At 26.6% G+C, this 22,058-nt stretch overlaps 1 protein-coding gene across 10 annotated transcripts in view; it reads left to right on the forward strand.

Annotated features, from left to right (window-relative positions):
- dlg1 (discs large 1) overlaps positions 1 to 22,058 on the forward strand; it is a 286,896-nt gene that overhangs the window by 254,854 nt on the left and 9,984 nt on the right. For 9 of the 10 annotated variants that reach the window (XM_067287114.1, XM_067287116.1, XM_067287115.1 and 6 more), the window contains 5 exons: positions 1,548 to 1,647; positions 1,999 to 2,019; positions 2,209 to 2,256; positions 21,381 to 21,431; positions 21,507 to 21,608. In XM_067287114.1, coding sequence (XP_067143215.1) covers positions 1,548 to 1,647; positions 1,999 to 2,019; positions 2,209 to 2,256; positions 21,381 to 21,431; positions 21,507 to 21,608 — 322 coding nt within the window. The remainder of the gene's footprint in view (positions 1 to 1,547; positions 1,648 to 1,998; positions 2,020 to 2,208; positions 2,257 to 21,380; positions 21,432 to 21,506; positions 21,609 to 22,058) is intronic. The other variant, XM_067287120.1, reaches the window with a different exon arrangement.

Here is a 22,058-nt window from a genome sequence, read left to right on the forward strand (position 1 = left end):
ATCCATAAATTGATTATCTTATTGAGTAAAAATGGGAGGAATAATTCTCAATTTGGTAGTCAAAGAAATTCAAAATTTTTCCTAATTTCAAGACTCTGTTGGCAAATACTGGAAAGATGACAACTGTACATGAGCAATTTCTTAAGACATCAGAACTTTCAAAGTGCACTCATAACATTGTCATTGTCTTCATAAAACAGTTTCACTAGAAAAATGTGTTTCATCAAGATCACTGTGACTGATGTGCCAAAATATGAATGGCATTCCATATGCTGTGAGCAGTTTTACACCCAGAAATTGCCCTTAGCATATCAGCAATATGCATATAATCTGTTTTTGTTGCTCACAGCTCACAAGACCCATAGTGATGAGTTTTGGAACTAAATTTCATTTCCCCCATAGAAATCTCTTCCACTTTTCCTGAAGCTTTAGCATACAAAATTTGGATGCATTTGTACTGCTATATTTTTCCAGACAGCATTGAATAGGATAATTTGATTATGACCACTCATGTATATATATAATGCTGATCAAATTCTGGAACCATTTACTTTTGAAAAATATGATAAGTGTATTATTCTGTTTTGTTGAAAACTTTTTGTTTTTCTTTATATTAATTCAATAGATAGTTAGCATTATCTCATCATTAAAAACATTTACACAAAGAGAGAGAGAAATACATTAATATTGTTCTATAAAATATTTAGTGTCAGATGATAGCATGCATCATTAAGCTATAATTTTGTTATTGCCTTACTTTCATTGGTATAGCATTAGATTAGGCAAACTTCTACAAAATAACTTTTATTTATATATGTGATAATTAATGCGGATTCATTTTTAAAGTTTCGTGTATTTTCATAATAATAGAAATTGTTAAATTGATATTCACAATTTACCATATTTTTCTGCATATAGCTTTCAACTGTGTATATATCCTATAGAAAATTATTTCACAAAACTAAAACCTTCACATAACCTGCCTCACCATATATGCTGCACTTATGAGACCAGCCATTGCCAGCCTTCATAGACATACATTTGTGATTACAATTTAAATTGGCAGATAATCTGCAGGTTACATACTTGAAAATATGCTATATTATTACATATTGCAAATACCAATTTATATTCACCTAATATAAATTCATCAAAATTTTTAGTAGTTAGTCTATATACATATAAAGAAAAAGTTTGTTTCTCTGTTCTTTATGCATTTGAAGACATTATGAGCAAATGCAACCAAACTTTCTGAAAATCATACTTTGCCAATCACATTCATTCATTCTCTCTTTTACAATGTCAAGTTTAATACCAAATTTCTCCAAGCAACACTGGCTGTCTTCACTAATACTAAATAAATTTTAGTAAATTTAGAATAATTTATTTAATTTTACAAAGGTAATATCATTTGTGATGACATAAGATTAGTAGCCCCTGAGTAGCAGGGGTTATATTTGATCTTTATAAATTGTGATCCATTTAAAATTCATAAATTAATTTTGATTATAGCATAATTATATTAATATTGTTTTGTTATATTTTAGAATACGCTGGATAGAAAAAAGAAAAATTTTTCTTTTTCTCGAAAATTTCCTTTCATGAAAAGCAAAGAGAACAGTGGAGATGATGGAAGTGATGTAGAACGTAAGCAATTTATAATATATTTATAACAAGAGAACATGTGGTGTACATGCTGAACTAAAAATTTAAATCTGTAATAAAACATAATTTTAATTTGACAAAGCCATACAATATATAGTAATTTCAAATTAGCAATTTGCTATTTAGTTTGGTTAATTATTGCAAATTAAATTCTTATTTTGCAAGTTAATAATTGTTGCCTAATGGAATGATTATAATTTTAATAATTGCAAAGCTTAAGTGCAATCAGTATTCAAATGACATATGCTTTAATGTTGACATAATATCTGAAGTATCATTATTAAAATAGTTAATATGAATATTCTTTCATAATTATTTTCTGCTGGCTCTCAGGAGATGGATCTCCAACAAAAGGTTAGTTTATGATGTAAGACATTTTATTTTGCTGTATGCATTTTTTTCTTTTGAATTTATTACCTTTTGCTATTACTATGCTCGCTCTTTTGTGGGTGGTGCTCAACTACAGTAATTTCCCTATTGTTAAGAGTTATGTTATTTGTCCGCATGACTGTGTTTTTAAGTTGCTTTTTTCTGTCCTTGTAGACAACCCCAACACAACAAATGCCAGTGATAGTGAAGCCGGTAGTGTCAGTAAGTAGCATGAAATATTTCATAATTTTCTTAATGTTAAGAAAGCTTTTTGCAATGATGCTTGCTATTTTAAAAGTTTTAAAATTATAGAATGAATGTATGATCATTTTGAATAGAAGTGAAAGTTATTAACTTAAGAACTATATAATATACATATTTAATTGACAGAATTTCAAGTAACCAACTTTTAATATGAAATTTCACTTTATTTGGATTCTTCTCCTAAATTTCCAGAAAAATTAAGATCAGTTGCAAATCTTTATAATTTAAAAATTAAATGATAAACTTTAGTAATATAGGAATGCAATATTATAATGGGACTAACATTAAATGTAGAGTGAACACTCCTTGAAATATGTAACTTTAAGGAACAGTAAATAACTAAATTATCAAAAAAAAGTCGAATGAAAATTAGTAGAAAATTTGTGTTATTGTGAATAAAGTTATTCGTAATAGCCAAAGTGCTGTGATTGGTTGATTGACAAATAATGATAGTTACTAAATATCTGTATGCAGATATAAATGATAAAAAATATTCTGAAATGCATATCTAGAGAACTATATGTTTAATGGAAATCAGCTTACTGTCTGACCAACCCAAGAAGGCACTTTCCTTAGGTGATGGACTAGTTTACTGACCATTGACAGGGGGTAAAGGTGCATCATTTGATTGGTCAGCATAGTTTAACCCCTCTACCCCTACAGTATGTCAACCAGATGCCAGCTGACTCATGCTGTAGCTCACTCCTGCAAATAATTAGTAAAGTAGTCCAACCATCCTGGGTTGGTCAGTTGGTCACACAGTATATACTAAGGAGATGAATATAAATGAGATGCAAATTAACTAATAAATTACATAGCAGATTTTTCATAATTTATTAATAGCTCATATCATATTTATTGATGACCACAATTTAATGCAGATAATCTATAACATATAATCCTCAGCAGTATATTCCCTGGAAAACATTTTTAGAATGAAAGTAAAAACATCTTAACAACAATAATTGCATTAATAATAATTCAAATTTGTAATATTTATTAACTATAAATCTTTAATTTTGTTATTTGTGAATTTGTTGATATATTAAGATTTTTATTGTAAAAAAATGTAATTTTTCCTATTTTAAACTTTCAAGAATAAAATATTTTTGGTAATATCATTTTTTGTGGTACAATTTAATATTAGGAAAAATTGTTATATTCAGATTTTTCTCCATTGAATATTTTTTGTATATTTATTTATTCTTAATAAATCACATTTGTATATGAAATTCTCTAAATATTAAAGAATAAAATACACAAACAATAACTGTTAATCTAATATTGTATTTTGGATGAAAGTAATCAAAAGTAATATTAGTTTTTTATACAATGGAAAATATATTTATAAATTATATATTGCAAATAATATTAAAAGTTGGTTTTTGAATTTAGTAAAATTTAATATAAGAGTGATAACTAAGATAAGTTTATAATTTATAAACTTATCTTAATTAAATTATACTAACAGTAAATCAATCATTATATGTTTGTGTGTAGATAAAATTAAAGTAAAGAAACTGCTTTTGACAAAATCAGTAAATAGAAATAGAAAGAAGGGATCTACAAATAACTTTTAGTTTTTATGTATACATTTAATTATAATTTATTTTTTAAAATAGAACTGTTTACATTTCTATATTTTCTATTTACTACTTTTAATAAAAATTGTAAATAATTTTACTTACAAGAAATTTATAATATTAGTTCATATCTAAAAGTAAGAAATTTTTGCACAGTAAATTAAAAATATGAAATTAATCACATTTATAAATTACATGAATAATAATTCATATTTTTAAACATGTATATGCAATGTATTTTCATAATTTTTGATACAAATTATTGAATACATTTTTAAAACTTTTGATATGTCTCATTTAATTATTAATAAAGTTGTAATTAATTTAAAGACCAGAGAGTAAAATTTATAATATTAATGTGTTTAAAATATTCAAATATATTTATTAATTTAGAGCTTAATACTAAATTATCATCTTATCATTATTACTTAATAATGAATAGGATAATGATTAAATAATTATAAGAAAAAATAGCTTCAGAACTTATTTCATGGTTGGAAAAATAAGTGATAATTAAAGTAGATAATATTCTGCACTGTTTCACTGTTGAAACAGTTTCTTAAACCATTTTATTTTTCTGAAAATGTAATTTCAATATATTTAGAGTAAAATCATAAAAGACATTAACTGTAAAGTTAATATCTTTTTACTACATTTACTAAGCTTTATATGTATCCATTTTGGTCTAAAATTTAATAATAGTAGTTTTTCTTTCTTAAATTGATAACATTTATAATTACTGGTTTAAAATATCTTCATTCATTCCTCACTATTTAACTTGATAACAGTTTTAATATTTGTCTAATTACACTTTTATTTTTTATTATTTACAATACAGTGTATATGTTCACTAATATTGTTTAAAATCATCACTTCATACGTAGTTCATCTATAGTTATTGCCATAATAATGAAATTCTGAAACAAATTTAAAAATTGTTTTTTTGGTGCTTAAGTTTGAGTTCTAGGGAATGGAGTTTTATTTATTATTTAAATAACAAAACAGCTATTGGCAAGATTGGAAGGATGCAAAAAAGCTTATTAGTTATTAATGTTATTCTTCAACAAACCTTTAAATAGTATAGAAATATTTGCCCCATGTATATTGATTATAGAAAAATTTTTGCTGATATTCAGTTTTTTTAAACTATACTCATCATTATTAACTTTCCTTTATATTAAGTATATATCACAAAAAGATTAAAAACAGTTTTAATACTAGAAATTGATGATACAAGCATGTCCACAAAATACATAAATCATATTCCAGTTTGATTTACTAAGTTCCTTTTGACTTTGGTCTGTCCTGAAATCCAGTTTGGAATGTTAACCAGAATATCTAATCTAGTTAATAGAAATATTTTAATATATAAATAATTCAATATATTTTAACTCCAAATAATATTTACAGTTTTTATTTAGTTCAAAGAAAAGAAGAGAAGGGAACTATAGATAACTTTCAATTTCTAAAATCATAACAGATTGATATTCAGATAATCATATTCAAGAACAAAACAGTAATGAAGTTCATAATTGATATTACTAACAGTGATCAAAGTTTTACTCAGAACAAACAGTTTAGTGCTAGTTGATTAATTCATCATACATTGACTGCCAAGTACAATGTTAGCTCATTATTATTATTTAAAATAAACGTTTAAATTTTCAAGATTTAAATGTTTCTTGCAATGTATAGCAGGGTAGTAACAAGAATTGTCCTATTTACTGTATTACTAAACTCCTTGTTTTAATTCTTGCAAGTAAACTTTCCATTTAATCATTCTGTATACAGTTGGTGATTGGTTAAAGGACATAATCCATTCCAAGACCATGTTTGCTATCTGAATTGTTTGTTAACCGATTATCGATTTACCATAGATTTTTGTGGGAATTTGATTAATCCATTCTGGAGACCTAAAAAATAAATTAAAAAATTATATACTTTCTTACTATGTTTATTTACATGCAATAACAAAAGCAATCTCTCCATTTTTTCATGGATGGCACTTCTTTGTTTCCAAGTGCAATTTTTGTTACTCCTTTATCTGTTTGAGTCTTTTTGATTATATCTTTTTTAGCTATGATTGTATCTACTATAGACCTGTTGAAGTCATTGCCTACAATATCAGACATCATCTGCCCATTCTCTACCTTGGCTATTATCTCTTGCTTAGTTTCTGTAGTGAACACAGTTCTTGACACTCCACTCATAATATTATCAGTTTTCTTATATAAAAAATTCAGAAAATCACTCTACAAAAATTCAGAGAACAGAAATTAAATAGTGCAAAAAATGTTATGTGTACAACTGTTGAAGTCTCATTCCATAACCCATGTATAGATGTCATTAAAATATAGTTTTACAAATCTTAAACACAGTGTCTCTTACCTTTGTTCTGTCAGGTGTTTGTTATCCAAACTGTTCATTACATATTATTACATATAGTGGGTGATCAGTTAGATCACCCACTGTATATGTAATAATAATGTTGTATTGCAAATACAATATAAGTTATACATTTTTTTATGATTATATTTTCTATAACTATTTAATTCACACATACATGAAATTAAAAGTAATGAAATTTTTCTTCAGCAGTTCAACAGTTTTAATGAAGTTAATAATGGATTTAATAAGGTCTATAACAGAAAAATTAATGAAGTTTTCAATAAATACTACACACATTGATATACCTGAATTCCAGTTTAACAAAATGATTATTCTAGAACATGGACTTTATTATATTTTATTAGATTCAAAGTAGCACATTATTCAAAAATTCAGCATTAAATGTGACTTGACATTTAATAAAATGTTTTTTCTAAATAGTACAAAGAATTAATTTGGTTCTTGTTATTACATTACATCTATTAATTAAAATTCCTCAAGTTTAAAATTTATAGGAATATACTTTGGTACTTTTCTTTAGTTGGAAGTTGTTTTATCAGTTGTCTTATTTAACAATGATCTAAATTTAAATTCATTATAATATCTTTTTGTTAAAACATTTAAAATCTAAAAAACAAAAATTTGTGCAGAATGCAAAAAAAAAAAAAAATTCAACTTCAGATGTTTAATAAGTCATTCTCCACAAGTATCCCATCAATACACATGCACATATCAAAGATTTATTTGCATATTATTACATACTGGTAATATTAAACATAGCATAGTAAATTTGATTTCTTAAAAAACAAATATTCTGATTATTTAAACAAAAAAATCCATTTAAATATTATTAAATATAATTAATTCATTTGGTCAAATGTCCAAGCTTGCCTATGTCATGTATGCAATGCAGCAGAGTGAGACCTTGGAAAACAATAGTGATGCAATGCAATGTGTCATGCAGGGCTTTAACAGATAAGTACCTTTCTCTTTAGTAAATAGTGTTTGGTTATTATAGTTTTTCATTAAATTTTCAAATTTTGTCAATCAAAACCATGTTTTAATTGGCTGTTGTAGTTTTTTTTTATCCAATTAGTCTGCTGCTCTTCAACTTTGTCATTTACTTTACATTCAGTAATGATTAATCAATAGATCATCAATTATTAAGAATGCAATGAACAAAATTAATACTATATGATTAGACTATAAATCCCAAAAGACTAAATATTTTTAGACAGAACTTAGTATCTTCATCATTCTTAAAAATAATTTTTAATCATATAACATTATTTGACTAACATTAGTTACTTATCTGTTGTAATGATAGTACCATACATAAAGAAAAAACAAGAAAGTCAGATAGAACAGTCTTCTTGAAAGATACATTTATAGTAATTGATACAAAAAAATTCAATAACATGATTGTCAAATGAAGAATATCTGTGAAAATTTGCTGAAATATGTTCCTTGTAGTTATGAGTCCTAGAAACAATATTTAATTAATATAACTAATGTTAATGTGAATATACAACTATTTATTCAAAAGATGATACTATAGATTTGATTTTGGAAAAATTTGAATAGCACTTGTCATTTACATATCACAGTAGAACGTCAATCATCCGAATCAATTGGGGTCTGGGGTTGTTCAGAAAATCGATTTTTCAGATAACTGATTATGTATGAAAAAATACATTATGGATATAGTGTATTAGTATATCCCAATAATAGTATATTAATATATCCCACGTTGAAATTTTTCTCTGTTGCGTGTCGCTTCGTGTTGAATTTTCATCGATGTTAACCTAATGAAAATTTTATAATAATAATTGTGACTATTGTATCGTTAAAAATTATTTTTTTATTTTGTACAAACAAAATAAATATATTGAAAAACATAAAAACAAAAACAATTATACTTTAGAAATTAATCTATTGGGTTGTTCGGAAAGTAATTTCGTTTTTTCTATAGAAAAATAAATGCAATATTCTTATAATAAATAAATATTTTATTGAATTATATACTGACCATTTTGGCCAAATACCTGTTGTCATTGTCTCTGGTAGTAGCATGATTTCGCATTCATAAAAATTTTGATCGTTGTTTACAAAAAACTGATCCAAGTGATTTTTGACATTGTCATTTCAAGTAAATGTCTTACAGTTAAAAAAAAATTTGTATAGACCAGAACAAGTAATAATCTGAGTGTGCCCGATCTGGCAAATATGGTTGGTGTGATAACACATCCCATCTAAGCTATAACAGTTTCTGACAAGTTACCAAACTTGTGTGAAATTTGGCATTATCATGATAAAACACTACACTTTGTTTGTTGATCAATTCTGGCCTTTTCTGTTTGATGATATTACTCAATTTGTTTACTTGATGGCAGTACACTTTTGAATCAATTTTTAAATTGTCTGGTAAAAGCTCAAAAACAAATTTCTTTAAAATCCCACCATAGTGAGCATCTCTCTTTAATAACATGTGGAACCCATATATCGAGCTTTGAAACGAAACCAATTCGTTTTAAGTAATAAACAGTTCAATTTAACAGATTTAATCTCTTAGTGATTTCACGTGTTGTTATACGGCAGATTGCTTCAATCAGTACCTTTATTTTGTTTTCATTGGCTTCAAATGGCCATCCAGAATGTGGTGTATCTTCAATATTAAAATTGCCAGAATGAAATTTTGTAAACCAGTTTTGGCACTGTCTTTCTCTCAATGCATTTTCTCCAAACATGTACCACAATTTTTTTCTTGTTTGAACAGCATTTTGATTTTTTAGTTATAAAAAAGCAAAATATGCCGAAAATGATGCTTTCGATTTTCCATATTTGATGGGTCACCGAAAAAAAACAATTGTACAGAATCAAACAAAATTTTTTACAAATAAGCCTTAAAATGTCAGCTGTCAAAGTATATAATGAAAATGTGGTTTAAAATAAAATTGACTGGTAAAAATACATCTAATTCCTTTAGTAATAAAAAAACGAAATTACTTTCCGAACAACCCAATAGTATCAAAAACATTTGATTCAGCACGACACAGTCCGACTGGAACACTTTCAGTTAACCGACATTTTGGTTGATCAGCTTTCAGATAATTGACACTCTAGTGTATACCATATTTGTAATATGGTGGTTTTATATTTCCAATGTTTCTTACCGCAAGGGTCCAAAAAATGTCTTTCCAAGATTCCTGCTGTTGAATTTATTTTTGACATTTGCAGTTGAAGTGATAATCTGAAAAAAAAAATATTTTACCTACAGACTTTTTATTTTTAAATTTTTGTTGTTATAAAAATTTCAATTCTGTTATTGTAATAAACATTAATTTTGTTTTATCCTATATAACTTCATGTTGTTCACAAGCTTCGGCACAAAAACCTTTAAAAATGCACTTTTCTCACCTTTATTCACTTTTCTAAACATTTTCGGCCATTTTGAATGGCCTTCCTCGGGAACAGAAAAATTGAATGATTCTGATTTCTATAACAAATTAGTTTTGGAACTTTTAAACCATTTGAATTTTTGTAGATGTCTATTGCACAGGCTCATACAAAAATAATACAATCTATACTGGTTACTTGTACCAATATTTTATGTTGTTCATCTGAAGTTTCCAATAGACTGCTTTAAATAACTCTTATAAACTTTTTAATATAATTTTTTGGATTATGTATAACTCACAATTTTCAAGCCCTTTTAATTATTTCATCAAAATAAGGTGAGTGGCAAAATGATGCATTTGTTTTATTGTTAGAAAGCTATCCAAAGTTGATGAGTACAGAAAAAGAAATGCAGAGATAAAGACTATATGAAATATATAGTCTTATGAGAATATGAGACCAATATTAGAAATCTGAAAAATTATTCTTATAAAAAAAAGCTTATTTTTTTTAATATTTCATTTTACTGGTATTTTTTCCTCTAATTTATAATCATAATATTACCAATAAATCTGTACTTTTATTATTTTCATTACACTGAAAAATTGTAAATAGTGTTTCATGGCAAAAAAAGCTAATCTTATATTATTTGTTTTTGGCTTCAGTCAATTTTGTTATTTTTTTATTAATGGAAATTACTGCTAGCCCTTTACTTGAATAAGTTAATTAATTATTATAGAATTTGAACTACAGGTAAGTGTGTTGCTATCTTTTGGAAAATCTCAATAATTAGTGAATTTGAACTAATAAAATAAAATTCAGATAAAATTTTAATTAATGTCCAGAAACATAACTATCTGGATTATGAACTGAAGTTTTCAATAGACACAGTATAAATTATCTCATCAGTACTCTAGACCAATGGTTGGCAACCGGTGGTCCATGGAGAAATTTGGACATTGATCAACTGAAGATTATGCAAAGTATTATGAAAGAAATGCAAAATGCTTAGTTGCTGTTTTTCATTCATTGGGGGTTTTATTTGAATCTAAAGCCAAATACGAAGTGACTGTTATCAATAAATAATGAACAATAAACAATATTGTGAGTGCGATTGTCATTTTTCATGGAAAAGCGCTAATAATCCATAAACTTATTTCAAACAAGCAGCAATGAACTTTAGGCTTGCGTTAATTTTTTATAATTAAACACGCAAGTTTCATATTAATATAGTAAAATTGAACTTTTATGATCATTATTATACTACAGATTTTGTATCATTTAAAAAAATTCATGATAATGGTCCGCGGGATTCAAAATTGTGAGTTTAGTGGTTCATGAGGTCAGAAAGGTTGCCGACTGCTGCTCTAGACCAGTGATCTCCAAACTTTTTTGATTCCGTACCCCTAAGATGAAAATAATTATAAGTTGTACTCCCTATAATATAATACACATATTATATATATGTGTGTGTGTAGTCAAAAATCAAATAATTATTTATTATTATTATTTACATTTTGAATTAGAATTACAGTATTTTGACTGTATAGGGCACACATACAGTACTTTGAAGGGAAACTTGGCATAACCCAAGTATCACTTTGCAAACCCCACTTTTGGAGACCACTGCTCTAGACAAATCTGTATTTGCAAATATTTGTATACGAATCAGGTTTGTTTATTTGTAGCTCAATTTACATCTTTTCTCATAACATACAATAATACATCGTAATAAAGAGTACCATAATAAATATTTTAAAATAATCAACTCTGTTTAGGTTTTCCAATTTTAAAACAAAGCAATTACAAGAATACAAATACACTTTCACTTTTCTTTAAACAAAGTGTTATTCCATCATTTGGAGATATTTTCATTGAAAATTTCTAACTAACTAAGAATTAAAATTATATTTATTTTTTATTTACACATGGAAATTTATTATTTTGATAATTTTTTTTTTACTTTATGTTAAAATATACAAATGAATATTAGAATCCTAGTCTAAAAATTATAATTATTTACATAAATATAGGCTTGAATGCCATATATAATTGGATATATTAATATCCAATATTTATATGATTATCATTATTGGTTGTAAATGGGCTAGACAGTAATTAACAAAACAAACTAATTTGGTCTAAAGATAGACAGTTAGACCAAACACACTGTAGTAAATTTAATAATTCTATTAATTTAGAATAATCTGGAATAAAAGATCAAACTGGAGTATGACTTAAACCTGCAACTTCTGTTTACCATGCAGATACATTAGTTCACTATCTTTACTTCTAGACTCATCTATTGGAATAATATAACCATACAGATTAATTTATAGTAAGGAAGAAACAATGTAATTATTAAATTCAGTAGAAGATGCCAGCCTATCTATCTATCTTTAAACCAAATTACTTTGTTTCATTAATTATTGTCTAGTCCAGGAGTTCTCAACCTTTTTCATGTATCGACTCCCTTCAATATTATATATAAATATATGTGCAACAGTCTCCTACATAATTTTTAAAAGGTATCTTCCTAAATTTATTTGAGAGAAAAACTTTGTAAATATAAAAAAATTTTACACAAGTTTTATCAATTCCTAAGAGGTCAATACTAACCTCATTGGGAAACTCCAGTTAACCCCATCCATAACCCAAAAAACTAGTATCAGTATTAAAACATTTGGATATTAGAATTATTTTAAAATAAAGAAAATTTGTGTGAATTATATTGAATAAATTATTTTTAAAGCTTGTAAAAGCGTATTGTAATCTTAATGTTAAAGTGAAGCATTTATATCATGTTGTTGATAACATCCATATGATTATTGATCAGATTTTTAATAAAATAATTCATTCATCTAGTAGGAATATGTTCAGAGCATTCAAGTACCATGGAAGAACAAAGCATAAACAAAGTCAATTACTGTAGTAACAATATTATTTTTTCTATATTATATATTGTACTGTCATACATATTTGACAATCACTATTTCAAATAATTTTGAGTGATATATCTTTTAAGTTAAGACAAATATAACTCATAAATAGTTACAATTTTCAATTAAATATTAAATACTTAGCATTCATTTCTATCATATCTGAAATGATCATATTTTAAGTATTTTGTATGTATTTATAAACAACAAAAAGTGGAAACATCATAAAGACAAATTAGCTCAGAAGATAAATTTTGTTTCAGAAATGAAAAACTGCAGTGTGTGATCAGTTAATGAACACTTTTGTGAAAGATTTTTATGTTCAGAAAACGAACACCTCACAGAACAAACACAAGAAGAAGCAACATAAAATAATGAATACCGATTGGTCTTCCCTTGTCTTCAGGCAAGAATTTGAAACTTTTCAGAGCACGGGAGACATCGACATCGACGTTCAACCCAGTATATACTGATCGGATAGTATTCCTCCAAACTTTGAAACTCTCCCTTGTAATTCCAGCCTTTTATTTTTCTGACAGAAACAATTTTTTTATAGTATTTGCAAGACTGTCAGGTGGACACTCATTAAGTTTTCTATCGGTTTTTATTTTCAAAAAGTGAGAGTATAATAGCAGGGGCAGAGTGGGAAGATGTCTGATGTTGCTGGGCAGTATGGCTTGAACAGTTCTACAGTAGGCTGCAGTTCAATCTTATCTAAGGAAGATACAGTATAATCAAGAAAACTCAAGCAGCTTCAGGAGTAACAAAAATCACATCTGAGAAATAAAGAACATTGAAGAGCTCATAATGGAACCTGAAACTGATCTGATAACAGAACACCAAGAACTCTTGAATGAAGAACACCAAGAAACTCTGCAACATATGTTTTCTTCTGAAAAAGAGGATTAATGCCGATATCTGCTATTAAAGATCTTTTGATGAAGTGGGTGATGTCAGAACAACGGTCTTAGAATGGCATCCAAACCAAGTTGAGGTTAATAGGCTTGGGGATCTCTACAATTATAATGCTATTAATTACTTCTGGAAAATCCTGAAGAGAGAAAAGTACTTGGCATTAGACATATTCTTTAACCCCCACAAACAGAAAAAACATGACTAATAAAAATGCAAGACTGTGTATATATGTATTTTTATTATTACATATAAATAAATGTAGTAAGAAAGTATATATTTTTTATTTTTTGGAGTCTCCAGAATGAATTAATCAAATTCCCATAAAAACCTATGGTAAATCGATAATCGGTTAATGAACAATTCGGATAGTGAACAAAGTCTTGGAACAGATTAGATTTGTTAACCGATCAACCACTGTATTATAACTTAAGGTAAAGTATAATAGTTTTTCATTTCTGCCAACAAATGACAATGGAACATTAAGTCTATTAAATTAGGCTAATAGGTTTGCAATTTTTAAAATCAAACAAAATCTAAAATACCTTTAAATAGAAAAGTTATTTACACCAAACTCCTGATTATCTATCCATGCATTGTTAAAATATTAGAATTACTGTAAAATCACAAAGTATCATAAACAAAATTCAGTTTTTCTCTCCTTCCTCAACTGTCAATTCTAAGGGACAAAAGTGAGGTAAGTCCTTATCTCTGGAATATTTGCAGTAGGCAAAGTTGGTGCTATAAACAGCATATTTGAAAAAATATCCTACTAGTCATAAAATTAAAATACAGTAATTTGGAAAAAAATGTAAGAATTACATATAAAGGTGTAAAGTTTATATTTCTATACAATATTTTTGAAAATAGAAGAAATCTATATTTTATGTTTATTGGTTACATTAAATATACAGTAGTATATTTAATGTAGTCAATAAAGCTTCAAAGCAATAATTTAGTCATTTCAGCTTATGAAACTTGAGACTTGCATTACATTATAATGGACTTGCAATGTATATGTATATATGGTCAAACTTCTATATAACAAAGTTGCCAAATCCTGGGAAAAAAAATTTGCTATAGGGAAATTTTGTTACACATAATTTAAAGTAATATAAAGGTAGTTTTCATTTTAAGTAAGTTTACATTTGTGTGTTAAAATACTGTATTTACAATTTAGTTTAACTACATTTTCATAAAAAAATTGTAATTTTTTGTTGCACAGAAAATTAAAAAATGTTCTCTCTTTGTAATATGCTTCACATTTATTAAGAGCATTAAAACTGCTTCATCTACATTGACATAAACACAGGTTCTACCATGTTTTGTATATATATATATATATATAAAACTCAAAAATACACATAAAAATTTAAAAAGGATTCTCATTCTTACTGCTCTACTCACTACTAACACTGGGTACTATAACTATAACTTCAAAACGAACCTGTTACCGGTGTTCTTTGCGAAAATCGTCTCAGGAGCGTCTCACTAACGTTTTCGAACTTATAACAGTTCTTCTTCAGGTGAAGATGGAAGATTTGAAAAAATAGAATAGAATGTTTTAAACCGAACCGCTTCGTCGAATTCCGTCATGGCTGACATGCGCTGTAGTGTCCGGGTGCTGGTTATCGTCTATGCGCGTCTAAAAGGACTTGCCAGGTTCGCAAAGAACGCCGGTAACAGGTTCGTTTTGAAGTTATAATTCTCATTCTTGATAGTCATCTCAATATCCATGCCTATTGAAATCCTGAAATGGAAGAATTGGATTTTATCAAAGAAATTTCAATAGGCACAGATATTGAGATGAGAATTTTTTTTAAATTTTCGTGTATATTTTTGTGTTCTTTCTACAATCAAAGATAAACCAAACATACCCCAGAAGCAGAACAGAAAGAGTGAAATCTCTTAATAAATCCTATATTTTTTTTATTAAAGTTAAAGTCCAGAGTGAAGAATAGGATATTTCTTCAACATTGCCTTCACTGAAACAATCAAAACAGAGTGTATATTATAATACATCTGTAAGATATAAATAGAATGGGATTTCACTCATGCTTGAAAATTATTTGCAATATTCAATTTATTGCTTTTTATCTTCTAATCATTATCACAATATTTTTTATTTTGATACAGAGTAAGTACTTTTCTTTGTTGAATTCTCACTGTGACCTAGAGCATTCTCTAAATAATCTCTATTGAGATTCTTGAATTTAAAGTACAGTACAAGCTTCCATTACAGTAAGAAAGAGAGATACATTGAAGGATTCTAATTGGTCGATCTCTAACTTACTGTAGAAACAATAAAACTGATTATTAGCTAAATTTTTTAACCTGTCAGACTGATTCATGTAATTCCATTTTTTTCAGTTAAAAAGGCATAATAAATTAATTTCTATTTGATATTTAATTAAACATATAAAATAGGTTTTATTGAAGTCAAACCTAAATAATATGGCTCTTTTAAAACACCAATGAATATTTATAAATAGATTTTTCCCTATAAATATTAGAGAAATCTTTTAGTATCTGTGAATTACCATATTTATTCAAATGTAAGATGCATTTTTCTCTTGTAGTATCTCTGAAAATATGTCTTAGATTCAATGTAATACATAATAATTAGTAAGTAACCTCTAGTGCCATGTCACTGAATTTTAAAAACTATTTAACTGTTCAGCTATTACCATTTAGGTCCACCTTGGTCAAGGCTTGACTCAAAACTGTGACTTTCCTGCATTATTTTGATGATTTTATTAAACTAATATTTATAAAAGTAAATATTTTAGAGGTTGAGAAATCAATCTCTTTAGGCTATTAAAGTAACCTTGTAAGTACTTGAATGAAAATCTTAGAAAGTTGTGCAGCATATGCTAGAAATTTAGCATTTCTGATGCTTTAAACAGTACTAAGGATGTGGAAAGATGTGAGCATCAAACCCAGTGTTGATTCAGATGAGCCTAACACAAAGTGAAGAGGTTTTCAACTTCATTACCATGGGAGACTGTGATATTTAACTTACTTTACTTGCAGTAAACATGAACAAATTTACATCAACAGAATCAGTTCAGTTGACATTTTGTTTCAAGTTATCTATTTTTTCAAAAGAAGAAAAAGAAAAATCCATGGATGAGCATATAGAAATTAAGCCAAGCCAAGTCTTAGATTCAATGGTGTCTTATATTCAAGTAAATATGGTATTAAATTACAATTTTTCATTGCAACACTGAGTCACATGATTTGATGATAAAAATCAAACTATGTAGATGTCATTATTAATGGTGTGTATAATTTTTACTGTTTGAGGTACTTCAATTTAGCATTATACTGATTTAGTGCCAATTTCAAATGTGAACAAATGATGACAATAAATCAAAGTGTGTCTGCACGTGTCTGTATACATGTATATACACACACTTTTATACAGTATAAATAAATAATTTATATACATGAACTGTACTTTTGTTATAAAACTATATTTAAATGATCCTTAAATTATGATAAACTTAAAATGAGAAAAGCTTTTTTACACTTTATTTAGCAAAAATGTTGTTGAACTACACTCAAACCTGTTTTTGTGCGGTCTTTTTTTGTGTGATTTTTTATACGTGCAATGTGTTTTGTGCAATTATTTTTGTGCAGTATACCAATTTGATTGAAATTCATATACCGCACACAAAACAAATCGCACAAATAAAAAATCGCACAAAAATAGACCACACAAAAACAGGTTTGAGTGTATTGTAGAATTGACTAATTTTGAGCTAGAAACACAAAGTATCATTAAATCAATTTGGCTGCAAATTACATATTAAATGGTAATTGTTACATAATTTTAACATTTGATTATTAAATTTAATGTATGAAATAGTATTTGAATTTCTTGTAAATTTCATATAAACAGATATTTTAAATAACATTATGTTTAAATTATTTATTATAGTCATAAGTAAATGTGGTAAGTTAAATATGATTTTTTTTTATATGGTTACAATTATAAATTGAAAAATATTATAGAATATATTTGATAAGGATGGAAATAGTTATAAGATCATAAAAAATTTTAAATTATTAAATATGGTAAACTTCAAAAAAAATAATTATTTTTTAACAGAAAATATCAGTTCAAACAACAAAAAGTCAAAAAATCATTTTTTGTTTAAAAAATAAAATTAAGAAATTGTTGTTTTTCATTAGTTAATGGCTATTTAATTTACAAATTGTAATGTAAATCTATTGAATTTAAATCAATCTTATGTTTAAAATTTGTTATTTAATTTTTTACTTCATTTTGTCTTTATAAGAGAATATAAAATGTAGAAGAATGTGTAGTATTTTTCCTAAGTAATCATTATAAATAAATAAAACTTTGTCTAAAATAAAATCTCTATTAAAGTGAAAATGCACAACAAAATAATAATTTATAATGTTATTAAATACAGGTAGTTCCCAACTTATGACAGAATTGCATTTCAGTGCTCCTGTGCAAGTCAAATATAAAAAGTACTGGTGATATGGGATGGTCTTGGAAACTGTATTCCATTAAGTCTACATAATGTCACATAAATATGTAGATTGTAATCAGTTACTGTGTACTGTACAGTACATACCATAATACAACAGAACAATGCTATTTAAGTATGTTGAACTTCAAAGCAATGTTTATTATTTTTAATCAGTTATGCCATCTTATTAACAAAGATTAATGATCAATGGGATGATTTTTACACCTAATACTGTATGATAAAATGGAGAAAATGCCGATCTCAGTGTTTTCTCCATTTTATTAACAAAAATTAATGGAAACGTGCAGAAAGTCAACTACATTCAAAATAATCAATTTTACTGAGGAAGGAAGCATTGCAGTTTTCATGTGGAATTGATTTTATTTGTTTAATATATTATTCACATTAATATAAAATTGAAATTACAGTGGTGACAAATTTTTTTGTTTCAACTCAACTTTCATTAAACAATATTATATTTCAAGTATAGGTATCATAGAAAAGTTAATTTGTTGATGAATTTAAGTTTGAAAAAATTATCATTTATAGAAGTGAAGTTACAAGAATGGTATTGTGTTCCTGTAATTCTGCAGGAACACAATACTTTCTCAAAATCTCTTTCAGCTGTACATCCATTGATAAACCATTTCAACTTAGTTTATTGAGCTTCAGTTTTTCACTACATATTTTTAATTTCAGCTGTAAAAATAATGTCAATAAATAATAGGTTTAATAATAATAATAATAAGACTGACACTGACACACTTATTTAATTTTAGTTTTGTTTTGGTTGCTATGCCTTGACTCTGGTCCGGCATAGTACACAGCCACTGGTATCAACCGAGTAAAACCCACTACACCCAACATAACAATAATAATAATAATAATGTTTGTATGTTCTTCATGATTCACAAAACTTGGCACCATAATTGAACAAATATCAATTATATTGCTTTTTGAAGTTAGCAAATTTAATCTTTATATAAACTGTTCTTAACTGAAGATGGCTCAAAATGAGCAGAAAATGTTTTTAAAATAAAATTTAAGTTTGGTAACCTTAAAAAATAGTATGGTTGATATTTGTTGATGCTTTTGCTTTAAATAACCAAATGCCTCATAACTGTAGTAACAACAAAAAGATCTTAAATATGCATCAAATTACTTTTACAGTGATAAATAATATGTTTCAGGTATTGAGTTGAAACAAACAAAAAATTTTTTTTTAATTTTAGGGTTACTTGTATAGGACTTTTGGCCACCACTGTAGAATGATAATCCTGTACTGAGCAGTTCCACAGATAGTACACCAAAAGCAACAAACAAAATATACAGTTAATAACTGGCAAATTTATTTCTGCTTTTTATATATTACGTGTTTACTGTGCCATTAAGGTAATTTATTAAATTTCAGTTTACTTTGCAAAGCAAAGATTTTAATAACAAAATTGCTTGTCAAAAAAGTATAATTCCTGCAGATATCATTAGAAGATATTCAAATTTGCATCATTTACTCTTAGGTTTTGAAGAATAGTCTTACTGGTTAGGAATTAGTTCACAGGATAACTGAAAATTTATAAAGTCAATTGACTATTTTAATATCATTGACATATTTATAAAAATAAGCAAACTTATAGTTATCCAGTTATACAAAAAAATTATTGATGTTATGCTGCAGTACTACATCTCACTATATTACCACATGGTGAAGTATAATAGTGTAATATAGATTTTTTTTTTTTTTTTTAATGATATTACATACTAGTGCTGGCAAAAACTGGAAATTCTTGAAATTGGTTAACTGATTTATAAATATCAGCTACCGAATCCATTACATATTTGACGCATCACTTATAAATGATAAAATAAAAATATGGGTAATTTCTGTATATGCGGAATATACAAACAGTTTGGGTATCATTGCTATATACTTTCATAGCAAAACTTGTATTTGTGTATAATATATAGTTATTAACCTTAGCATATTTTAAATAAGTCCATTCTGACATCAGTTAGGTATACTGTATTTTACAGCATATAATATGCAAACTCATTTCAACACAGAATAGAATATTTAGGAAAAATTTATTTTATTATATTTAAGCCAGGCTGTGCCTTTTGCAGTTGACCACAAATTTTTTATTGTATTCTGATTTTTTAAAAAGGTAAAATTAAAATGCACACTTATTTATCAGGAAAAAAAGAGAGGTTCAAAAGAAGTCATTTACAATTAAAATTTACCATTAAAATATTTGTGTTAGTCTATTCAAGAGTTGGATTAGACAGATAACCTACTGAAAGTTTGGGGAATTCACTATGAGAAGTTGTGATTGCCCGTAGCATATGAGATGCACAATGATTTTTGAGCCCTTTTTTTCTGGGCAAAAGTTGTGTCTTAGATGCCATAAAATATGGTAAATTCCATTCAAAGATAAAATTTAAAAAGAGTCACTTTTTACTGAAATATATATATAATTTACAATATAGTGGTGAATAAAGTTTTTTAATAGTTAGATTTTTAAACTATAAAGTACTGAATTGAGTGGCAAGATTTTAAAAACTAATGACATAGCATTATTATTACTTAAAAATGTCACTATTGACCTAATTTTAATTTTATATCTGTTTACTCTTTTTTACTGTAGCATGCTACTTGTAATCAAGTAAACAAAATGATTAATTATTAATAATAAAATAATTTTTTTAATTGTACTACATAGTTTAATATATAGCTAATTTCTTTTTATGGAACAGAAGAACTATTGGTTATAGTAATATTTAAATTTGTTTTTCATTTTAAAATAAAATTATAATCATAATGATATCGGACAATTGAAAGTTAAATTGTCTGGCTCCTACAGCTATTAAATATCTCCTTAAAGCAAATAACAGCCTTTTTCACATGCCAGTGCATATAAAAACCTAAACATGTTTACATTATCATTTATTAAGTACACACTAGTGCTAACTATAAAAAAAGATACAAAAGTAAAAAGAATAAATAAAAACAAATCCCAAGAACATTAATAGCAAGGCAAACACCAGAAATAATAAACATGAATAGAATTTAAAAAGTGTCATATTAGCAAAGCATTCTAAAGCAAAGCACTTTAAAAGATTTTTTTTTATGTGATTGAATTTCTTACCTCTGTTGAAATTAGTTATTTGGTATTCTAAAGTACCTTAAAGAAGTATGCCTGTATTAGCTTTTATTAAAATAAATATGCAAGAAAAATTTTTTGAGTAATGATTATAATCTTATACATAAAGAGACTATTTTATAGTCTCTTTATGTATGTTATAAAAATTGAACTAGAAATGTTTCCCCTCTCTCTATTCCTAATGTTTTTATAATATTTCAGGAGGGCCTGATGAACCTGTACTTTCTTATGAAGCAGTAACTCAACAAGAAAGTAAGGAGAAAATATATTTAACAAAAAATTTTAACATATATAAATAACATTTTTAAGCTGCATAATTTTTTACAGTTACATACACTAGGCCTGTCATCATATTAGGCCCTTTAAAAGACAGGATTAACGATGATCTAATGTCAGAATATCCTGACAAATTTGGAAGTTGTGTACCTCGTAAGTATATTCTTTATTTATTTACATGTTTGTATTACCAGTACATATTTAAAATCATCGATGAGAACTGAAACAATAAATTAAGACAAATGCAAAACATTATTCTCTCTAAATTCTAATGTAAATCATAAAAATCTCTCTCCATTCTGCAAGATGATAGTTTCATTTACAATTAACATTTTGGAATTAAAACATACTAATGTACAGTACAGTGCAATGATCATCTATTAATATTTTTTGATATGACATCATTGAATAGCTTTATACATTGTGATTTACTCAAGACATTTATGTGGAATATCTCCATATAAAATGAAAATATGAGTGTGAAACAAACACAAAACAGTTCTTTATTTCATGACAAAGCAATCAACCAAGGTATGTTTTATATTGCATGTTATTCAAATGTGACTATGCATTCATGAGGTATTGAATAAAATAAGTATTCAG

The sequence above is a fragment of the Centruroides vittatus genome, unplaced genomic scaffold (genome assembly GCF_030686945.1).
Source record: "Centruroides vittatus isolate TY-2023 unplaced genomic scaffold, ASM3068694v2 scaffold_435, whole genome shotgun sequence".
NCBI lineage: Eukaryota > Metazoa > Arthropoda > Arachnida > Scorpiones > Buthidae > Centruroides > Centruroides vittatus.